Here is a 24,667-nt window from a genome sequence, read left to right as displayed (position 1 = left end):
TTAAAATTCAAAAACTCTGGAAATTGCTATTTTACTGCATTCTTCCTTTACTACCAAGGATGAATGATGATGAGGATAAACTATTAGCAGGAGTCATTACATATGGTAAATCACAGTTCTAGGCTGCTTCTTTTTTCCCCACTACAGAATAGCCTTTATTTTATAGTCTGAAACACTGACTTGCATCTTCTGTATATGTCCAAATTTCTTATGACAAAACTCAAGTACAGCACAAAATCATGAACTGGTTTAGGTTGGAAGGATCTTAAGGATCACCTAGTTTCTAAAGTCCTGATGTGGGCAGCAGAGACACTTTCTACTAGACCAGGTCTGCTCTACTAGACCAGACTTGCTCAAATGCACATCCAACTTGACTTTTAAGACTTTCAGGGATGGGACATGCCCAGCTTGGCAATCTGTTCCAGTGCCTCCTGCTGAGACATGGTGAGAGAGGAGAGAGGAAGGGAGCAAGAAAGGGTGGTGAGAGGTGGCACTGCTGCCATTCCTGCTGGAACAACTGCCGTCGCTCTCCATACCATCAGTAGCAGGTTCTGTCTTGGCCCATTCAGGTATCACCTGCAATAGCTTCTAGTAATCTCACTTAAAGAAGTTAGGACAAAGAAAATATGAAGCACACTTGCACTATTTAAACTTCAACTTTAGGTGAAGGAAATATTTTCAAGGACATAAGCATAAATGGGATACGCAGCACCAATGAGCAAGCAAACAAACCATGCTTTATTGCTTTGATAATGTCAGCCTAAGAAACTGAACAAGGGCTATGCAAAGAGCAGGATATGCCTTCTAGCTGTGTTCTTAGATTTGCTAATTTTTAAAAAAAAAAAATTCCTTAAGGACAACACAAGTTGGCATTTCTGAATCAAAAAGCAGATCTGGAGAACAGCATACAGTCCCCATTATTAGACCTCCTTCTGATAAACCTACAGTCCTTAGAAGTGTATTAACTACAAGAAAAAGCTAAAAAAGAAGTTGAAGCATGAATTCTGTTGTGGCAAAACTACTAAAGTATCATCTTCATTTTAATAATCTGAAAGTATTTACATTTATATACATGGGAAAAGTGCAAAGTATTTATCTAGCACCCAGTAGAGACAGCAGAAAGTATAGCTTGGATTTAAGCAGTCAGCAAGTTTATATTATGAACTAGGAATTATATTAAGAACCAAGTGACATTTCACAGTATTTCTGTGCATGAAGAATAAAGATTAGCTTCAACTGAAATAAATCAGTAATTGCCCTAATATTCAAATTTTTAAATCATATTTGGAAGCAAACTTACAGTAACCTACCATGAGCTCTGCATTCAAGACAAAGATTAGTAGAGGGTGATTAGCAAAGAAGCCAGTGCAGCCCTAGGAAATTATTGGATTGCTGTTTAACACATAACTGTTCAAACTGATGCATTTTAATAAATCCAATAAAAGAACAGGTAGGTGACAAGCAGTGTGGACCATATGTACGAACAGCAGATGTTACCACTCTAGCAATGTAAGAGGAAGTAAGGAACAAGAAACTTTCACAGACACTACCAGTACAAAACTAGGGCAAGAAAAATATTCTAATTCTAGCACTGAATGACATATGCAGATATTGAAAGAGTAGAAGATTCAGAGCTCAGCCATAAGAGTGATATGAAATGCAGAGAAAATATGTTGTAGTGAAAGACTTGAAAAGTGCAATCTGTTTAGTTTATCATAAACAAGACCAACAGATGATATAATCACTACATACAAAAACCTTTGCTGGAAAAAAGATCTCACACCAAAATGACTTTTAAAATGTAGCAGAGAAAAATATCACAAGTCTTAAAGCTAAAGGCAGATAAATTTAAATAAAGAAGTGTAAATTTTTAAATATGAAAACAAGCAACTAATTTAAGACCTCACTCAAATATAAAAAAGACATCTTACTCTAATGAAAACTGATGCATACACATTTGGCTCAGTGAAGGGACTCCTGGGTGAAATTTAATGACTAAGTCAGGCTAAGGTGACTCTATAATCTTAACTCTTAAATTTCCAAAACATTTTATCTGCTATATCAAACAGGCACCTATTCATGCTGTAATGAAACAGTGTGACACTCAGCAAGAAGTGAGCAACATTCTGTGCACTTAATTAGTAGAGCAGCTGCTACCCAATTTTTGTTAGCTCAGAATTGAAAAAAATGCAACTTCTAATTAGTACAGAGTGCACTTATCTTTTTTGCTAGAAGTGTCAAACTGTTTCATTACCACAAAAACAGAAAATACCTTGATGCAGATAAAAATTCAACTATCACTCGCCCTTAATGATTTTCAAAAGTTTAAGTATTAGAAAGCCATATGATGGGAGCTTAATAACATATAGGATATGAACTAAGGATAATTTAACCTCACAGTTTTGTTAGATGCCATAAAATCAGAGTGGTTTGGGTTGGAAGGGGACCTTAAAGATTATCCAGCTCCAATCCCCTGCTATGGGCAGGGACATCTCTCACTAGAGCAAGCTACTCACAGCCCCATCCAACCTGGCCTTGAACACCTCCAGTAATGGGGCATCCACAGCTTCTCTGGGCAACCTGTTCCAGCCCTCATCACCCTCAGAGTAAAGAACTTTATTCTTATACCTAATCTAAACCTACTGTCTTTCAGTTTGAAGTTATTTCCCCCTGTCCTGTCACGCTGTGCTCTTGCAAAAAGTCCCTCTCCCTCTTTCTTACAGGCTCCCTTCAGGTCCTGGAAGGCCACAATTAGGTCACCCCAAGCCTCCTCTTTTCCAGGATGAACAACCCCAGTTCTCTCAGCCTTTCCTCACTGCAGAGATGCTCTGTCCCTCTAATCATCTTGGTGGCTTCCTCTGGACTCTCTCCAACAGGTCCTTGTCCTTCCTGTGCTGGCCCCCAGAGCTGGTGCAGCCCTGCAGGTGGGCTCTCACCAGAGCAGAGCAGAGGGGCAGAATCCCCTCCCTGGCCCTGCTGCCCACGGGGCTCTGGACGCAGCCCAGGACACTTTTGGCTCTCTGGGCTGGAAGTGCCCATGGCTGGGTCATGTCCAGCCTCTCACCCACCAGCACCTCCAAGTCCTCCTCAGCAGGGCTGCTCCCAATCTGTTCAGTCTCCAGCCTGTGAATACCAGAGGTGCAGAATGCAGGTGCAGGACCTTGCCCTTGGTCATCTTAAATCTCATCAGATTCCTGTGGGGCCACTTCTTGAGCTCTTCCAGGTCCTTCTGGATGGGATCCCATCATTTAGCCATAGCAACTGCACCACTCAGCTTCCTGAATTGCTGAGGGTGCACTAATCTCTTCATCTGTCATTAATGAAGATACTAAATCCCACTATGAACCCAAGATAGACCACTTGTCCCTGATGTCCACCGTGACTCTGAGCCGTTGACCATTACCTTTTGGATGTGACCATCCAACCAATTCCTTATCCATCCAACAGTCCACTCATCAAATTCATCTCTCTCTAATTCAGAGAGAAGGACGCTGTGGGGCATCACATCCAAGGCTTTACAGAAGTCCAGAAAAACAACACCCGTAACATCTCCTTTGCCCATTGATGTAGTCACTCCATCATAGAAGGCCACTGGGTTGGTCAGGCAGGATTTGCCCTTGCTGAAGCTGTGCTGGCTGCCTCAAATCCACCTCCCTGCCCTCCATGTGCCTTAGCAGAGCTTCTAGGAGGATCTGTTCCATGACCTTCCCAGGCACAGAGGGGAAGCTGACAGGGTGATGGATCCCAGGGAATCTTCCCTTCTACCCATGGATACAATGTTTCTCCTCTTCCAGTCTCCCGGGATTTCCCCTGACTGCCATCACTTTTCAAATGCCATGGAGAGTGGCTTGGCAACTCCATCAGCCAATTCCTTCAGAACTCTGGGATGCATCCCATTGTGTCCCCCAGACTTATGCATGTTCAGGTTCATCAGGTGGCCATGAGCACGATCTTCTCTTACAGTGGGAGGAACCCAGTCCCCCATCCTGGGTCCATCCACTCAAGAGGCATGGAAAGAGAGGCTCCAAGTGAGGACTGAGGCATGCACATAGCTATAAATTGTCACTACTTCAGTTTATAATCATAACATTAACTTGAGTCATGGACTTCCATTTTGCCAAGTCAAAGCTGTAGTGCTAATGAGCCTTGGTCCCATCTTTAAAAGACAAGATTATCACCTCATTAAAAATGATTCATATGAAGAAAGCCTTAGAATATTTTGCCATGTAGTTTGTTCCAGGGGAGAGGAAAAAAGTACACCAACACAACAAAACAAGACAGGCAGCACCCTGGTCATGGTTTAGCCAATGCAGTATTACAGTGAAACATTTAGCATCATGGGAGACTTTTCTTCTTAGTATAACAGCAATAAGAAAAACAGGACTCCTCCTTCCCACAATCTTTGAAAAACAATAATGTAGTCTCTTTTAAAGGAAATTTAAATAAACAACTGCCATAACATTAATCTAAAACTTTAGGCTACCCAGAGAAATGAACTTGATTTTATACATCCCAAATATTCTGCAGAAGTTGGGGTAAATAAATGCAACATAACTCTCCCCACAGATGACAACTTTTAGCTTAAATGAGGCATTTCAACAGACTTACTCTAATCATATAAAACTAAAAGATCACTTTGCAACTCATAGCAATAATCTGACAGATTACAATAATTTTTTTAATTCTGTAACTCTGCACTTACCCCTTGCTCATCAAGCTTCATAAGCTGTTCTGTGACTTTTGGAGTGTTGAAGGCTAGCCTTAAGCAATGGATATTCAGCTCTGGAACCACATACTCCAGCACTTCTTTTAGGGGAAGTCCCCTGGCTGTGCAATGCTTTGCAGTAGAAGGGATAGCATCTTCCAGCACGGAGCCTCTTAATGTCATGAGCTATGCATACAAAGGAAAAACAGCACATATATTGAATTATGCACTGAGATTGACTAGCAATAGCAGTGGAACTAGACATACTATTTTTCCAATTCTTGGTAGAGATCAAGGACATTAAGGAATTTCTGTTAGCATGAGATCAACACTGATACACAAAATGTCACTGATAACAGTAATCAGATGATTTAAAATGATTCTTCAGATTTAAGTTTTACAGGAAACTACTACTTGGAAAAATTAGTATTAATTATAGTACAGTATTTCTATACTATAGAGCATTTAAAAGTAAAAACTACATTTGTCACAAGTACCCACTGCCACATATAATAGTGAAGAAATTTCCCTTAATTTCCCTCCTCTTTGCTTGCTTCTAGCTAATATAGAAGTTTCTCAAGATTTAACCAAAACAGCCTTCAGCATTTCCTCTGTACTGGATGTTATAGAATAACTCACATATATTATGTGCCTGATAAACATGTAGCATAATTCTGTCAGGAAGTTCCCAGATTATACAGAAATCTATTATCAATGCTGAAAAGCACATACACCCCACATATTCCACCTGGTTTTGCCTGCTCACTTCTAGTTTCTTTTACTATCTCCCTGGACTGCTTACCTCACTGGTTCTGAATATGATCCGGTAGTTGTACTGAGGTCCATTTTCTTTGATTTCCTCTGGCTTCTCTCTTCTTATACTCACAGCTACTGGACCCAGGTTCTCATCTGCCCCAAAATAGTTCCAGTGTTCTTGTATAAGAGAGGGAAAAAAAAAAAAAAATCTGTCTTACTTCTTAACACTTCAACTACATTTTCATGCTTGATTGTCACACTGGAAATAAACTGCCAGGTCTCTGGAGTGAATAAGAGCATGTCTTCAAGTGGTACCAGGATGTCATTCTTATGCTTCACTTCTCTTGTGAGCACCATTTATACAAAAAGGCTGAAATTCAACATGGCATATCTGCTTAAATAGGCCCAAAACAGGATACACCTTACATCAGCTTTTATATTGCCATCTGTTTCATTCACATTGAACTAAATAAGTACTACCAACTTTGCCCCTTAAAAACAGAGAAGGAAGCCAAGTGTACCAAAGAGGGAAACTCAACAACCTATGTTAAAACAGAAATGTCTAACAACTGTACTTAGCAAAGGATACAAATTATTTTTGACTGCTTTTTGTTTTTTCCATACACATTACTCAGTTCTAAAGTGGAAAAAAGCGATGAAGCTGAAAAAGAAATTAAAGGCCTGTTCACAGTAAAAATATCAAATCATAGTACCACAGAAAAATAAATCATAAGAATAAAATTACTAGCATAAATATTGAACAGTAAACTGTTCAACAACCCTTAAAGTGCTAAAAGTTCAGTTGATAAACAGTCCAGTGGGGAATGCAGCAGAGAGGAGAACACAAGATTGGTAAAAATCACTCACTAGCTGAACAGCAGATTCCATGAAATACATTTTTATATTTGTCTAACTATAGACATGTAAAGCCAAATTTTACATGAAAAGAAGTTAGGAAAGCACATTTACAAAAATCAAAGCTCAACAATTTTAGAGATTGGTGTTGAAGGCTCTTCTGTAGAACCTTTTGAGCATTACAAGCTATCTTGACTGATGACAAAAGTACATCACCATTAATGCAGCAACATATAAACAAAGTTGCATATATCTTAAGTGACTGCTGAATTTAAACATACATTCCCAAAAAGAAAACTTAAGAGAAAAGTAAAAAAAAAGGAGTCAAGCATTGTGCAAGAAAAGGAAGTCCCATGTCATCATTTTCCATAAGCTGCATATAGAAATCAATTTATACGTGCACATATAGATTACTTGTTATTCTTAAAACAACTTTAAGTAAGAACTTTAGGAGCAGTCTAATATGAGCTGTTCTACTAGAGATAAAATGTAAAGTATTTTAACATCATCAAGAACTGCATCTTTAAAGATAATAAAAACAGATATTGAAATACAGTCCATCTAAACTGAATGGTAATAATTGTTTCAATTAATAATATGGTTAAAAATATAGGAGCCTCATTTTTTACTCTAAAAACTTATACTCACTGGTTCTTACAAAATCTCCCTCCAACATACTAAGTGCTTTCACACAGCTGTCCAGCACTTTAAGCCCTTGGGGGTTCTACTCAAGTCCCAGTGTCTGGTATTTTATTATCCTTCACTCAGTGTTTTCTGTTTAAGATTTCAAAGCATGCAAGACAGCATTGCAGACATGCTTGCAGCATTAGAAGACTTGCTTTCTACCAAATTTGTCTGCAAGTTATGAAAATCCAATACTCTAAACAAAAGTAATTAAAATTCAAAATTCTTTCAATATATTGTGGAGTATTCTGTAAATATTGTCATTAAACTTTGGGTGGCTGAATTGTGAGTGGGAAAATTACTAATAAATTAGATTATCTATATAATCACAATTACATTTTCATACTAGTCCACAGATATGAGCCTCGTAAATGCCAGAGATGTTCTGTTGTTCAAAATTTCAAACTATCTTACTTGCACCTTAGCCTTTCCTTCTCCTGCATTAAGTAGCTTCGCTTTTCATCAGGAGGTTTATAGGTCACCAAACAGTTTATGGCACACAAGGTCAATGCAGAAGCAGCAGTCTTGAAGAAAGTTAGATTAATTTTTGAACCAGCATATTACACAGCTTCCAAAACCTGAGGTAACTTGACCATCTCCACACTAAACTGCTTTTAGTAACTTAAAACCAGTGATATGGCTTTGTTTTTATGATTGAAAAACTTAAAGAGATAGGGAGGTCATGCATACTAGAAGGGTCCAAACAATTCATTAGTTTTCTGTATTGACAGCCACACAGATGGTAAAACTTGTGTACCCTGCAACCACTGTAGCCTGCAATTCAGATAGAAATTTTTCTCAGGAAAAGTTATTCTACATCTTGAAAACACATTTAAGAAGGGTAGCAAGAGGAATTTTTGAAACTGCATACATATACACAAAATACACATACACTTCTGCATAATTTGATTAAGCTTTTTAGTTAGCTCCTGCTGCTTTGGAAAAATGCATGTAGTGTGGAACTTTATACTTCTCTACTAAGAGGAAACATCTTTTATTCTCTTTTCCTTCAGTCTGCACTGCACAGTGTCTTTCTTGCTCTCCTTTGCACATCCTTCACACTCTCCTCTACTCACATTTACTATTAGGTTGTTCATTCTTTACCTTCATATTCATTCTTCTTCCTCCCCAAAACACTATCTCTGTATTCATTCTGCAAGCTACAATATATATCCCTGTACCTGATTACTTTTCTTTCTGGTACACTTCCTTGTACCTCTACCTAATTTTCCCTTAAATACTCAATCTCCTTATATCCAACAATTTTCTCTTTCCAGTGCAAGAAAAGAAGTAGCAGGATTAAAGTGCAAAAAGCTTAATAAACAGTATAAAGGGAGCTAATTAGTGGTTTTATTGGGAAAATAAAGACTGTGTCACAATTATAACTCAGGAACTTCATGTCAAACATGAACACCATAGAAGACAGTTTATTTCTCCACACCACACAGAAAGTAATTGGAAACAACATTTCTCAAGGTTGACATTTAATCTTAACTGTTGAAAAATCATTTAATTAACAGACAATCAGGACAACTAGCAGCAGCCATAAATTTATTTATAAATCCATACTGAAAAATAAATAATGACTTGATTGTAGCTGGTCATTAAAACAAACAATACATGCTTTTAAAAACAGTTAAATATCTATCATATAACTTAAAATATACTTCCTGTGAAATAACCAAATTTTCCTCGCAGATATTTATGACCTTCCTTTGCAAAGAAAATCCAAGTAAATAGACTTGATTTTAACTGAAAAAGTTCTTTTGTGCTTTCATCATATTTATCGTTAGATATCATGTCCAACTAATATTCTGTGTAATCAGACTAGAATAAAAACCCCAAACATTTATCTTCTGAATGAAACTCACATCAAGCATTTTCCTCTAATCCTAGCTCAGCATTTACAGTACTGAAAAACCCTGCCCAGTACTTCTCTGGAGACAAAAGGGCAGGCAGCATTTTGGGAGCTCTGCAAGTCTAGCCACATACTTGCAAGGCACCAACTCCTGGACAGAACATGCAGCAATTTAAAGCATTTGGGGAAAGGGTATTTTTACTGGCTGCCAACAGCTAAAGGAAAGCCGACCAACAGCTCATTTGTTACAAAACCAGTTCAGGAAACTATTTACTTCTCAGTCAAGTCTTTCATTCTAAGCCAGTAACTAACATTTGTCCTAAATGGCAACATTAGCAACTACTGCATGAGGAGGATGGAAGCAAAACAGATGCTGTTGGTTCTTTCCATGAGAACTGTAATTCCCAGACTAAATTATGGGGACAGAAAACAGAATGACTGCACCTCTGGAGTGACATTCTCTCTTTCCTGAACTGCACTCAAACAAGCTGACAGAAACAGATTTTTCTCTCTGTGTGATTTTAATATTGATTTTACATAAGTCTTTAATAAACATGTCACAAATTGGTTCTTGTGCTGGCTTCATCCTCCCTCTTTTTTTATGCACAAGCTTAACTTATAAATGTCTACACTTCAAATTTTTAATTAAGTCCTTCTATCAAATATACCTTTTAAAACACACCAATATTTAACCATCTTGTAAATCCATTTTGGGCATCATAAGACAAACATACATTTCTTATAAAAATAAATATTTCCATGTGAGTTAATTGTGCATGAGCTTCTATTAGTGAATTCAGGGAAGAGACTGAAATTGATAAGATCCTGGAAGGTTCATTTCTCTCCACTGAGTGCAAAGGTAGTCTGCACAATTGGTTCAGATAAAACGTGGAGAAACTGAATTCAGCCTAGGGAAGTACCATTATTATGAAGTTCTCTTTACAATATCTTTTTCTAAGTATCATTTTTCTAACGTCCGCTAAACTATCTCCACCAGTATTTTCACATTTAGAAGTCTGGACACCAGGCCAGAATACTTTTTTATAAATTCCACTACTTCGTAGAGGGACCAATTTCCTTTACATACAAAAACTCATCCATTTGCATTCATTAAACTTATACAAGATTCATCCATAAATTTCACATGCAAATATTTTACACTAACTAGATTAAAATATTTTAATTAATTTGGACCTTGTTAGTAATACTGAAAGCTCACTTATCCTTCCTCCATACACTGCTACAACTTGAGATGGCTCTATTATCTAAGTAACAGTACCTGTAAAAAATAAGCTATTGATTTCATATAATTAAAGACTTCAGATGAGTCACCATCAGCATTTCACCAAATTACCTTGAAGAAATTAAAAGGACATATATTAATTCATCCTTTTTTTTCAGACACAAGATTAACTAGGTTGTTTTTTTTTTTTCTTTTATGTAACAAGACCTATTTTTTATGAAATCATGCTGACTGGCATCATGGATGATTTTTAACTTGCAGTCCTTTATTGATATAGTCCCAAATTACCTTGTTATTTCCAGTTGGAATGAAAACCAACTCAGCTTACAATTCTCTGGAACACTGCTTTTAATTGTTTGCAAGCTCTAGGGTTACCAGGTGTTCTCCAAGTCCATTAAATTTTCCTGATTTGAGATCTTTAAAAGGTATTGTTGTCAAATCAGACTTCATCTAGGAATACTTCTAAGACTATAAAATTATACAAAGCCTACTGACTTGATGAGCTGAACGTACTGAAACTGTCTTTTGGCACTGTCTGTTCCATTCATAACATCATAAAAATCCAACCTCCTCTTCCAGTAAAAAAAAATTCTGCACCATTGCTTCATGTTACATAAAAAATTCACTTACAACTGACTTCCCAAATTTTTCTTCCCCATTATAATTCTTCAAGTTTTATCACTATCCCACCTCATCAGCTTAGTCTAAAGTTTGCTCACAGAATGATACTCTGGGTGGTCAACAAAACTTGTTTTGTACTTGTAGAAAATTGGGGTTTGGGATATCTAATGAGGCTTCCGAAGTACAGCTATAAAAATAAAAAAATCTCTGGAAGAAACAACACCCCTGGTTTGGACTCTGCCAGACTGAACACAAGGAAAGTCAATTTAAAACCCCATTTTATTGCTTAAGGAAAAAAAAAAACAACAAACCACAGCTGCTTCTCCCCATCCTATCCTACTCCATAACATACAATTTTATATCTGGCTGCCCTCACTAGTACCCTTACATTATGCTCATTTTATCAATTCTTCCTAATTACATCTAAAAAAAATGGAAACATAATGGTGACTGGAACTTTAGTAGCATGAGGGTGTGGTTTCCCTTAAGGAGAAGGCAAACCAATAAATTGGTTTTGTCTAAGGGCTGAAATGCCACTCATGCCTCCTTCCTCCTCTACTGTTCACTTCCATCCCTTACCTGGCTGCATGGCTTTGGCACTTCTCTGACTGCAAGGAAAGCTAATATCCCCCACCAGAACTGGAGAGAAACAACCAAGCAGTAAACTCCAAGTTTATTGTGATGGCAAGAATTCTGCTTGCTTGTTCAGTAAACTCAACTGGTTTATCAAGTTCTCTGAAAACAAGAGAAACGGTACAAGAAAGAGGGAGGAAAAATGTTGCCCCTTTTATGCTGAAATGCTGTAAATCAGGTCAGCTGCAACATGAAACTCTAGTTGCTGATTGCAAAAGTCACTAGACTGATAAGAAATCAAATTGCTCCAGAGGGAGACAGAGAGGAAGATAATCCCCAAGGTCACAAACCTCAGGCTCTCCCCTCCAAACATACCTTATCCTATATCACACATCTAGCTCACTTTTCCCATGAAACCATTATTTCTCCTAACTCCTATGTGTCCAAAGGATATGGTTCAGCACTGTCAAAAAACATGGAGCAAAGGCTACTTCTCAGCCATAGAAAGAATGCAGAAAGAGAATATGGAAAGAGTAGTAAGAGCCACCTAAACAATGGACAATGGGAGGAAGAGGTGAAAGATGGAAATATTTTGAAGACTATAGAAAAACGGGAAATGAGAGTACTAGCAATAACATGCAGTTTAGGAAGCCTAAGCTTTTTCTTTTAAGACCATCAATTTAATTCTAACCAGGCATCCCTGTTGCTTTTATATGTGAGAAACAAGCTCTTTTGACCTGCATTCACTGAAGAGAAGAAACCCAATCCTGATCATTGGAAGGTAAGGATCAAGCACTCTCCAGGTCAGTCATCAGATCAGCTCTATCCATCAGGAAATACAACACAACCCTGCAGACTCTTTTAATGGACCTTGGACTGGAATCCTTTTTGATCATTTTCAGAATCATGAAGAACAAAGAGAGATCTGCACCCCCCAGTACCAGTGTTATTTTAACTGGGGGGACCGAGAGGGGGAGTATCTGGATAATGTTGGGGCTTGATCTTTTCTATAGGTCAAAAGGCTTTGATCTGTTGCTTTGGGCTTTTTTCTCCCTCCCATGTACATCCAATGGAAATTATAATCCTTGTGATAAGAGAACTGCACTCTGGTTTTTCAGATATACTGTTGGCATTCAAACACAGGTATTTGTGTGAGTATATAAAGTTATATCTATATGTGTCTTTATTTTTGTATTATTCGTTTTGAAAATTTTTGAAATGTATTATTAAGTTAATTAGTATGTCCAAAGATTATTGTAAATGCTACCTTGTCTAAGATGCGCATTCCATTAAATCCTCAGTAAATCAATTCCTGGCACAGTGGGAAAAAAGTTCTTGTATTTTAAGATTTTCTTGTTTCAGTCTTTCAAGTGTCAACCCCTGCCCACTCCTATGGATATCCAAAGCTGTGTTTCAAGACATTCATATTTTGTAGCCATTGCTACCATATCTATCAGCAATAAAAATCTTCAACATTCTTATATTCCAACACTCTGAAAGACTATTAGATATAGCACATACCATCAGTAAAATACACTATTGAAGAAATCCCTAATTCTTGCAAATACTATTAAGTATCAACTGAATTTTATATGTTTGGAAAACAAAGTAATTCTTAAAACTCAAGGAGAAATACAATTTACCTACCTTTCTGGTAGAAGAATTTTCGATAATAATATGCACCAAGGTCTACATGTTCAACGATGTATCTTTTCACTCTGTCTAGATGTAAAATCAGATTCTCCTTGGGAACTTCCAGAACTGCAACTCCAGCATTTGTGCAATGAGAACTCAGAGTCGACTCAAATGAGGCACTTTCACACCCACTGAAGGAACCTGAATTAGATTTGGAAAGGCTGATCTTCCTTTCCCCTTCCCCACCAATCTCATTACGAAAATAAGGACAACTCAATACTAGTTCATTGCTTTTATCATCCCCCTGGTCCATATTAAGACTTCCTTTTGAATTCAGGTCTTCAGTGCTGCCCATTGGAGAATTGAAACTTGCAGAATGGGACAAGGGTCCAGAGACAAGTGATGCTACAGCAGCAGCAGATGCACCTGTCGTTGTGTTCCTTCTTTTAATAACATTATGCCTGTTGATTGCTGCTTCATTTAAATCAAATAAAATACTCTGCACATCATAATGAGCAAAACACTTTGGACAAGTCCAAGGCTTAATGCTATCTTCTGACCTGTTATCTTCAAGATCTGAAGACTTCCCAAGTTCCCCTTCACCTTTGGCATTGCGCAGCTTACGAAAAATAGATGAATCTCCTGTCTCAGATTTTGAGCGTCTCTTGAGTGGCTTCTCCCTTTCCTTAAAGAGTCTCAGGTTTTCCCTTTGAGTAATAGGTCCATCTATCACATCTAGAGAGAATCCTGAACCCTTGCTTCCACTGGCAATCAGAAGCTCACCAAGTTTAGTTGAGCCTGGGCTTCTCTGATCAGACTTTTCATCTTTATAGCCCTTCAGTAAGTCAAAAAAACTTTCCCCTGAAGTTCCCTGCTTGTCTATGGAAGATGTGCTGCCATACTCCCTGTGCAGAGATGGTCCAGATTTAAATGTGGGTGAAATACATTCATCAAAACTATCCACATCAAGCTCACTTATGGTGATGTCACTGTTGCTGCGCTGTCGTATTCTGCGAAGAGCTTTCCTTGGGGAACTGGGATAGCCATCGGGTGTAAGAAACCTAGAGTCTAGATTTTCAGATTGTCTGGTCTTGTTTTTCAGTGTGCTCTGGATGCTCTTTAACATGACAGAATCACTAGCATTCAGGTTAACAGAACTTCCCTGACTCCCAGGACTGCTTTTAGAAGACATGCTGTCAAGGCAACTTGATGTTTCAATATCTTGACTAGATCTGCTTGTCTCCTTGATGTTCTCCTTCCTTGGGGGCCAATCAGCAATCCTGGCCCTGACCCCCATTTTAGGGACTCCAGGGGTAGAGGTAACGTGATGGGAACTCTCATTGCGAGGAGGTCCAACTGGTGCCATGACTGCAGATCCTAAGCTGCCATTCTGTGACCTAAAGCGCCTCATGTAGAAGTCATCAGAGTGGACTTTTGAGGTGCCATCTGTTCCGACTGATACTCCGGTGGCAACAGCCCTTTCGGTCTGGGACCGCTTCAAGCTGGTCATGGTCTTTCTGTATGTTGAACCTTAGTAAGTTCCAAAGAAAACCACAGTCATTTCTGCTTTTTAAATGCACAGTTCTCTTCTGGAGAATAGTCTCCAAAATATACAATGGTTGCATGAGATCTTAATCATGGACATTTAAAGATACAATTAAATGCAGAATGTCCAGAAAATTCAGATATTCAGTAGGTTTTGATAAGCAGTAATTTCCTTTAACTTCTGCATTTTAAGAAGTAGCCATACTCCAATACATTCAAATAGTTTTAATGTCACTCATGCTCCAAAACATCAGAGGTGTGATTAAATCTCTTATGCTTCTTCTAAGCCTAGAACAAAAAAAAAAGAGAGAAAACCATTATTTCTTTAATACAGAACTTTTTTGTTAACCAACGCTATCAAAGTAATTATTACATATAATTAATATTTTTAAGAAACACGTTTTTAATTCACATTGATCATTATCTCAAAAATGCAGTGCTGTGTAACATGGTGGCAAGGAGTTTTCTAGGTATTGTTAGGTTGCCTTCTGAAAAATGATTGCTGGGTTCTGATTCCAACAAGTAGAAATTTTTCCTTCTGAATTCATTAGTAGTACTTTTTAGTTCGGTTAGTGAACAGTGTTACAAAGCACAAGTAGGGAGCTTCTCAGCTAAGGATACATACAGCATGCATTTCCCAGGGAAATTATGTAAGAGCCAGATCAGGAGTCCAATTTTTATAACCACTTTAAAGAATTAACCATTTACAAGTCATACATCCTTGGGTGCCATTAGGTATTAACACTACCTATTCAACTTTCCAGTTAATGTAAACATCTGATGTGTGAACTTAAAAAAAAAAAAAAAAAAAGGAAGCTAATTAGCAAGAAGTGTACAAAATTGTAAGAGAGAATGGTTGTCAAGCACACAAGCACATATATTTTGTGCTTTGCACAGCCTTATTTGCAGATCAGCTGCATAGTCCAGAATGATGTATTACCTCTCACCAGAGTTTACAACATATAGAAAGGTTAAAACTAAATAGAAACACATACTTTAAGTAACTTGATATGAAAAGTTTCGTTTATTTCCCTGGCTAATAAAATTTTGTCTAGCACAGCTCCTGTATTATTCCAGCTTCACAAAGTCACAGAAAGTAAATGCTTTCCCATACTTCATCAGTACAGAAGTGATTACAAAGCCATTAGCACACTGCCCTTTGAGGAGCTAAGAAAACAAACCACAAATACATCCTTGTTGGTAGAAGACAAAAGCATGGGATTGTTAAGATAAAATCTTGCATTGCTGTGTACATCCTTTAACACAAAGAAGCTAATAATTTTCAAAGGCTGAACCAATCACTCAAAATGTGTCCTTTAAATATTCGTCAAATCTGTGCAGAGATGCTGCTGAACCAGCACTGCATTGACAATACAGTATTGTCTAAAATCAAGGCTTTCTGATGCTTCCAGGGAAACCAGCACTTTCTGTAGTCTCAGAACTACAGTACTTTGCACTGCCAGGGCAATTTTTGCCTCCAAAGGCAGCATGTTTAAATTTACTTACCATAAAAAGCATCTCTTTAAAATAGCTGCTCTTAATATAAAGCTCAACACATAAGGAATACTTAAAATGCAAGCTGACTGCATCACACATAACAAGAACAGTGCGAGTCGCCCATGGTACTACTGTATTTGTACAGGCATTTACATAAATGCAGCTCTTCTCCTTGTAATGCTGCTACAATCTTAGAATCATAGAATGCTTTGAGTTAGAAGGGACCTTAAAGATCACCCAGTTCCAACAACCCTGCCACAGGCAGGGATGCCATCCAGCAGATCAGTTTTTGAACACTTCCAGAGATGGGCCATCTACAATTCCTCTGGGCAGCCTGTTCCAGTGCCTCAGCACCCTCACAGGAAAGAACTTTTTACCATTTAATTTAAATCTTTTTTTTTTTTTTTGCATTTAAAACTGTTCCCCCTTGTGCTATCACTATTTCCTCAGGTAAAAAGTCTCGATCTTTATCAAAGCCCTCTTTAAGCACTGGAAGGTTGCAATGTCTCCTCACATCCTTCTCTTCTCCAGGTTGAACAATCCCAGCTCTCTCAATCTGTCTTCTCAGAAGAGTTGCTCAAGCCCTCTTATCATCTTTATGGCCTTTCTCTGGACCTGCTCTAACAGAGTCACATGTTTCTTGTCGTGAAGAATCCAGACCTGGATGCACTAGTCCAGGTGGGGTCCAATAAGGACAGAATACAAGGGAGACTGACACCCCTGGCCCTGCTGCATTTGATGCAGGTCTGGATATGGTTGTATTTCTGCACTTGCAGCATTGTTGACTTCTGTACAGCTTTTTGTCCACCAGCACCCCTGAATCCTTCTCCATGGGGCTGGTCTCAAAAAGTTCATCTCCCAGACTGTACTCATGTCTAGGATCGCCCTGACCCAGGTGCAGCAGCTTGCACTTGGACCTGTTGAACCTCATTAGGTTCTCACAGACCTGCTCTTTCAGCTTTACCAGTGTCTTCCTAGATTGCATACCTTCTTTCTGTTCTGTCAGCTGCAGCACTCAGCTCTGTGCTGTCAATAATATTGCTGAAATATTTTTTTTTTAAGTTAAATAATTAGAATAACTTTAGAAAGGCAGTCTACCCATGCTGCTGTTTCAAAACTACTGAATATTCAGCTGTAACATTTTACAATTTTCAAACACTCTCCAACCTAAGAACCAATGAGGCTAGTGAAACAACTTTGTGCACCATCAGATCAAGGAAAGGAAAATGCAAACACTGTATGCCATGATATAACCTAATCTTCTGCCCATACTTTTCAACAGTGCCTATCAAAGAGTGTTTAAGCACTATTAACTTCTATGAAATAGCAACATTCCATAGCACTTTCTAAAGATCTATACAGGCTAGCTTTTATAGGCAGGACAGAAGGAAAATAAAATGAAAACTGGTAAGGATTTAGGGCAGGAGAATGCCAGGCTGAAAGAGATTGTAAAGAAGCCAAGCTGAGGGTTAAACATAAAACAAGCAGGAGTAGAAGCATCCACTACCACAAGCTGCTCTTCACAGTCTGCAGTGAAAGCCAAGATTTGTCCATCTCTGTTCCCCTTCCACCAACAATATCTCTGAAACCAAAGTATACACCTCCTCCCCGCAAAATACTGTTCTACTGAAACACATCACCCAGTAGTACAGGTTTCTCATTAACTTCAGGGCATAAGTTCACGCAGCAACTCTTAAAAATTCCCAAGCTTGTTGATGACCATATAAACATCCAAACACCACCAGCTTACCCTACCTCCCCAAATTATATGTTTTCCTCTAAAAATTTTCAGGACAACAATCCTAAGGATACAGATACACAAACACATCTATAATCATGTGAAAATATATACCTAAGTGGTCTATGTAACTTACATTTGACCTGTTGTATGTATGGTTTTGTCATTAGTTATGTGACCACACAGTTTATTTTCCAAAGGAAATTCTCTGTTCCTGACTCAGCTTTACACATGTCTCACTCTGGGGACCAGCTGTTTCATGTTCTGCAGGTTTTTGCAGCTGTCCTCCTTCATCTGCTGTAGCAGCTGGAATACAGGCCTTAAATGATTACGGTAATAGTTAATATCATACTCTGAAAAAAATTAACTCCACTGCTGTGTCTATATGAATTAAATCACTATTAAGTCAATTTTTTTTGAGAGTGCAACCACCTGTCCGTGTTTATCTCTCCAGACCTTCCCAGCCTGGTGTCTAATACAAGACCTAACAGTCTGGTGTAAAAGGTTTGATTAGTTTCAATCAAAATAAAGTGAAAACATTACATTTGATAACATCAAAAATTCCTAAAGCAAAGGTCCTGGGTACCCTGGTTATCAGCTTTAATGAAAATAAACAACAACAGTAATCTGTACTTTAACCTTTTCTAGTATTCATTATTTGCAAAACATGACCGCATCAGAGACAAAGCAAATCCAGTTGGTTTAAAAGACTAGTAACAGGTGTTATTTTGAACGGAAAAATCTGCTAGAACTTAAACATTGAGCACCAAAATCACTAACATAGAATATGCAATATATTAAAATTAGTTACAAGATTGGCAGTATGGTACCTACTTCTAAAGCCAAGAGCAGCATTTGTGAAGAGTAACAATTCCTACTTTGTTACCATTTCAATACAGAAAAAATACAACTTAAGGTAGAGCTATGAATATCTGTGCAAACAGAATATGGCGAGGACAAACTCGATAACCATGAAAATGTACTTTTCCAATTAATCTCAACTTACTAAGGAGGCAAACAAAATCATCAGATGAACAGCTACATACAAAAAGCTGTAAATGAAAACCACATGCAAAAACTGAAAGGGTACATGAAAATTTAGTACTGATTATATCAATTGAAAACCTGAATAGAGAGTTAAGAGAATAATCATAAAGCCAATTACCTGCTTATCAGATTGCATACAATAATTAGTAAAGCAGTCCAAGTATCTGTTCAAAATAGGTCTCAGATCCTTAGGAGAAATTTTACTCTTAGGTTTTTGCTAATTTTGAGTTGAGATTAAATACTTAGTCATCTGGTACTGGTAAAAACCTATCTTCATCCTTTTCCTTTCTATTTGTACCTTTTAAAATCACTTTGCTGTCTCCTTCAAAGCTAGTTTCAGATGCAGGACAAAGAACCACTCTTATAAAAGGACCCTGTTGATGAACTCAAAGTCGGTTTTGCGGAGTCCATCATTCATAAAAGGCAGGGAAGTCAAGGATCTTGATTTCTTATTTGTCATGCCTGAAGTCAAACACTCAGAAAAATGAAGACCTACCAGTCAAGATTTCTAGAGAGCTCTGGAATACAAAGCAACCAACACAAGTAATTGAGCAAGAAGAAATACCTCACTCAAATCAGTTCAGGATAGTAAAAAAACTCTCAACTACTGCACAGTAATCAGTTTCTATCTTGGATCCAGTTAGATAAAGAAGATAATTCAACAACTAATTGTTAAGGTAGGAAAGGAGCTCATGCCTGACACATCAATTCAGATATCTTGTATTATAGTTTTTAGCTTTAGTTATGTAGAATCATGCTCTTTTTTCTCTGCAAAGTAGTACTTCACCCACAACTGAGTCTTACTTGACAAGATTCAGCAATTTCTCTTATCTGCTGAGAACATGATGAGACTCTGGATTCTGAAATCACAGGTGCTAATGATCCTAATAATCTGATAGTGACAGAGATAGATTTGGGGGCACCAAATTATTCATGACTTGTAACGTTCCAAAGGAAAGACTTCATACTTCACCATCAGCCCTCACTATAAAGTGGCATTTTAAAATTATAAATTTGGAAATTAGTGAATCACTTTCAGCTTTTAGGAAAGTCTTGCTTTTGCCAAGCCTCCATACCAAAGACCTGCTCCACTCCAAACAGTAAAACATAGGAGAGGGTGGTAAATGCAACATATTACCAGGGATACTTTAAAATCACCAAAACTGTATGATAAGGAGATCAGAATAACATTTTACAGAAAGGACTTGTTAAAAACTTAACTGAGATCTCTGTCCCATGAGGTTTACAGTCAATTTAGGAAATGCAGTGCAACACACATTACTGGCAGCAATCCTTGCTAACTTTTACTGGGAAAAGATATGTCATCAGCATAAGCTCCTGAAAAGCAGAAGCTCCTCTAAAACTAGAAAAATAAATGAGAACAAGGAAAAACATTTCATATATTAAACCTTATCTATTTGTGTCACAAATTCTTACCTGAATTATAACAGATCAAACCCCAGGAGGGAATATTAATTTATCAGCCAATTAAGTTATTATTGTACAAAATAATGTCTAATTGCATAAAATTAATTCCTCAAAGGAGAAAAATTCAATTTAGCCTTTTGAAATACTTTATCTGGTTACCTATTATTAACTTTATCCTTTTCTTCCCAGGATTACTACCATCATTGTAATTGCAGGAAAGCTAAAAGGTTCATCTTTCTGAGGAAGTTACTATTAACTGAAAATCTATTTGAAGAATAGTGTTTGGTATTTTACTAACTTACTTTTTTTTTTTTCAAACTTATTAAAATTGCTGGGTTTGTGCTACCTGAGTTTGTCATAACTGTCAGCTCTGCATAGATAGACAGATTGCCTCAGCCTCCCTTTCCTTTCCCTCCACTTCACCAATTTTTGTATCTACAAAATTTGCAGTGATTTACATGTCAGCAAGTCTGTGTTTCTGCCTTTTTCTCTGAATGTTTCCTTGCACCCTAACCATCAGAAGAAAATCTTTGCCCTGAGGACACTGGGTGCCATCTGTTACCATACACACAATGATCACCTGTACTGATCTCCTAGGATTTAGCACTGCTTTATTCTTAGCTTCATTCTCTGCTGAAGTAGCTGATGCAAATACACATGAACCTAGGCAAGGTTACATTGATTTTAGATTGTAACAGTAATCACTGTGAGTCACTACCACCAGCTTCTGCACTCTTGCAGTATATGCCTCTCTAGAGACAAAGCCAAGCTCGCTCTGCTCTCACGGTGGAACATGAGGAGGATGCGCAGCCACTAGAAAAGAGTGCTGAGTTGAGCACATCCACTGATGTCACTCAGCAGAATGTGCTCCCCCAGGTTTCAAGCCCTGGTAACCATGGTTGTAAACCATCAGCTGGCTCAGAGCACAGTGAACCACCTGTCCTCCCTGTGCAGAAGACCATGAACTCACACTCAATAATCATAATCTCCTGCAGTCAGTGGTAAATGCTCGTGACATAACAGGACGGGAAATGAAGCATAATAAAAGCTATCAAACTGAGACAGATATAGCAACACAGGGGGCAGTAATCTCCCACCTGTGCACTTCAGCACATTTTGCTCTGTTATGATTTCCTACTCATTATTCACCAAACACAACAATAACTCAAAGCCAGAACCGCACCCTCTGTTTTCACATCCATTTCATATGCATTAATCAAGACATGGATATCACAATTCTTAAGTAAACGAGTAACTGTTGGTGAAACAAATAACTTAAAAACTTCTTCTGAGACAGAAAGGAAGAGTGAGAAGAGGACCACACATAATCATTCCTATTTCAACACTCCTGTTCCATTTTGGTACCAATGTCATCTAGTTAATTAAGTGTAGAATTCCTTTCCTGGAGGCTAATTTACAGGATCTAAAAGAGAAATGAGGACAAGTCTTATTGTATGCTATACTGTATTCTATTCCCGGAACAAAACTGTTAATAAAAATTTACTTTTTCAAGGAGTGCTTGCTCTCTAGGAAACGAATGGCAACACAAGACCCAAGTTATTCCAGCTCACAGATACCATCTCTAAAGAAAGCAACTTTTTTACCAACTACAAAACAGTTTGATTTTTAACCCTCCCTTTTCTTATTTTAAAGAGATGCTTCTTCTCTGTCTATTTCTCAGTTTATAGCTGTTACTACATTGCATCCCCGGGTAATAGTTCCAGAAACAGACTGCCCTTCCTGGTGTGCGGACTCTTATAAAAAGTTGCTTTACTGACAAGTGTCCAAGTTAATCAATGACTAATATCTGATACTGTGACAATCTGACCTATGAAGAGTCCCAAACCAAAATAACAAAAAAGACCAAGAAACAACCTCCCCCAAAATGGGCTGATACTTCCTAGCCTAGGTACAGTTCAGTGTAAGAGCTACAAATTCCACTAAGTGCCAAGGATGCCCTTTCCCAAGGTTTGCATCCTTGCTCATACTTGCATAGCACAAAGGCCCATACAAGTCCTTCCTCCTCCAGCATGGCCACAATTTGTTTCCAGCATATCTTTGGCACCAGTAAAGAGACAGAATTTAGCCTGTGGTCTCTGAGCTGCTTCTACTGGCTCCGTTCATGCTGGCCATACTTGGCAAACGAGTACACAGACATCACCATGGCTCATGACATGCCACAATTAGAGTTGAGTGAGACCTCACTTTGAAGAGGGGTAAAGAGGGTATTTGACCTACTACCTCTCCAAACTTCCAGGTGCTTCTAAGTAGTCTGGAGTGCCATCAAAACTAATTTAATTTTTCTTGTAAGAGGTGTTGGCTGCGTCACTAATTTGATAAAAGGATTATTAAAAAATACAAGCCCATAATTTTGCTAGCATTTGAGATCTTTTTCTCAAAACCATTAATATTCCTTTAATCTATCACTGCAGTGCTCCCTAAATTATTTATTTGGTAAAATAATTGTAAGGAGCTATTCTGGTGCTGTCACAAAAGTATTCCAGCTCTTAAACCTCCACAGAGAACTATTTCTCCATAGGTTGGCTGATAATTAAGTTACGTGTTTAAAGGAGAAACAAGAGCAGCTTTTCAGAAGCAAAAGTTAAAATTTACCTAAAATTAACAGGCTTTTGTTTCCACAACCCTGGTATTAATCATCTCGATAACCTTTCACATTCACAAACATTCCTGAAGATGCTCTTGCAACTATTGCTCCTGCTTTGAATGTATTGCTGCAGTGCTGGAGATGACAATTATGAGCAGAGGGTGTCACCAGACATCCACACCAAAGGTGTTCATCACATCTGCTTCACCACCATTCCCTTGCTGACGTCCCAGGCCCCTTCAGCAGCCAGTCATATGCAGTCTCTGTCACTCTAAGCCACTGAAATAGAGATTTTTGGAGTTCACTTGAGCTAACAAAATGAATGTATCAGGAAAGAAACCTCTGCCATGGTACAAAGGGCATAGGGAAAAGTAAATCTTTGGAGCTTCTTGCATAAAAGACAATACTAGAGAAGATTATCGAGTTGTGGAGTCTATTTATTTATTCTGTTTATCACTTCACCCAGGTGCTGGTGTTGTTGACAATCACCCTGCACAGTCCTTCCTTCTCAACCCCAGTACCCTCTGCCTTGCAGCTTTTTTGGCACCAGCCTCCAGTGGGATAGAACAAACTCCATCAGTTTGGAATTTCAGACCCCAATTTGCTCACTCAATAAAAGCCATTCAAAAGAAAGCTGAGCATCTCAAATAAAATACCATTTCTTCAAGCTTCCAAATGAATAATAGGTGTTAAATGAATTTGCTTCCTTATCAGCTAATGTGAAAATACCAAGTAGATCATTACTTGACTCTGTTACAGTTCCTGAATATTAAAGAAAAAATTTAAAAAATGCAATTGGAAGTTCCACAGATAAAATAAACCACTACATTTGCAAAGAGAAAAACAAGCTTAAGCTGCCACTGAAATATAACATTTAAAAGTATACACCCAAGAAAGGGTCTTCCTCCTCCAAATAATCCATTAAAAATGTCAAACTACCTACATGGTATTCTTTTATGACAAAGACTTGAACACAAAGTTAAAATATTTCCCCCTAAAACACATGATTTGCTTTTGTGTGTATATACCATCTATATTTTTGTGTACATACATGTACACATATTTCCACACAAGATATTAATGTTACGTTTCTAAAGCTTCTGTAGATGGAAGTATTTAAACATAACTTAAGCAAACATGGTAATTAACCCTCAAGACATTCAAAGACTTTCCACAATTACTAGTGTTTTACACTAGTAAATATACTTAATGAACTGCAATCACTATTGCTATATGAAGAAAACAAAATTAAAGCAAAATCTATCAAACATTCATGCAGGAAATTTTGACTCTAATAACCTGGAATATGCCCAACAGCATGAATCGTTTAGGTATTGAGATTATTCGAACCTTAGGTAAACAAAGACAGCACAGAATAATTATATTGAAAATTACAGCCCAAACGATAAAGTCATACAAGGGCTACAGAGAGCAATGAGATTCTTTTTACAGTTCACATGTTTGAACAGTTGAGAAAGCATGTAATTCCCAAACAATCCTTGCAAGAAGTACAGCAGTTTCCATTTCAAGTGACTGCTACATCCAGTCAAGTGTGCAACACCAAGAAAGAAAGTCAATTAGAAATGTTAGGGAAAGACAGTAATTTGTAGCAAAAACTTGAACTTTTTCTTTTAATCCTATGATTGTGAACAACTGCAATATTCAAATTGAAATGCACTTTGGAACCCTCTACAGCCTTTCACTAAAAATCCTTTTGGGAAAAAAAAAATCTAAAAACTCAGTAATATTCTTTTCATCAATATGCCAATTTATCTTTTTCAACTTTCAATTTTTTTATTACTATACTGCTAAGCTCTTGAAAGCATACTGATGTATCAGTGCAAAGAACATGATCTAAGAGTGCAGATAAACAAAAA

The 24,667-nt window shown here is 37.8% G+C and overlaps 1 protein-coding gene across 3 annotated transcripts in view; it reads right to left on the bottom strand.

The window, feature by feature from the left end:
- Nucleotides 1–24,667, bottom strand: part of SIPA1L1 (signal induced proliferation associated 1 like 1) — a 199,426-nt gene that overhangs the window by 55,307 nt on the left and 119,452 nt on the right. For all 3 annotated transcript variants that reach the window (XM_021543125.3, XM_021543123.3, XM_021543124.3), the window contains 3 exons: nt 12,943–14,763; nt 5,508–5,638; nt 4,703–4,891 (listed from right to left, as the gene is read on the bottom strand). In XM_021543125.3, the coding sequence (XP_021398800.1) occupies nt 4,703–4,891; nt 5,508–5,638; nt 12,943–14,440 (1,818 nt within the window). In that variant the 5' untranslated portion in view covers nt 14,441–14,763. The remainder of the gene's footprint in view (nt 1–4,702; nt 4,892–5,507; nt 5,639–12,942; nt 14,764–24,667) is intronic.

Source organism: Lonchura striata, chromosome 6 (assembly GCF_046129695.1).
Source record: "Lonchura striata isolate bLonStr1 chromosome 6, bLonStr1.mat, whole genome shotgun sequence".
Lineage (NCBI taxonomy): Eukaryota > Metazoa > Chordata > Aves > Passeriformes > Estrildidae > Lonchura > Lonchura striata.
This window is presented reverse-complemented; position numbering and strand designations above follow the sequence as displayed.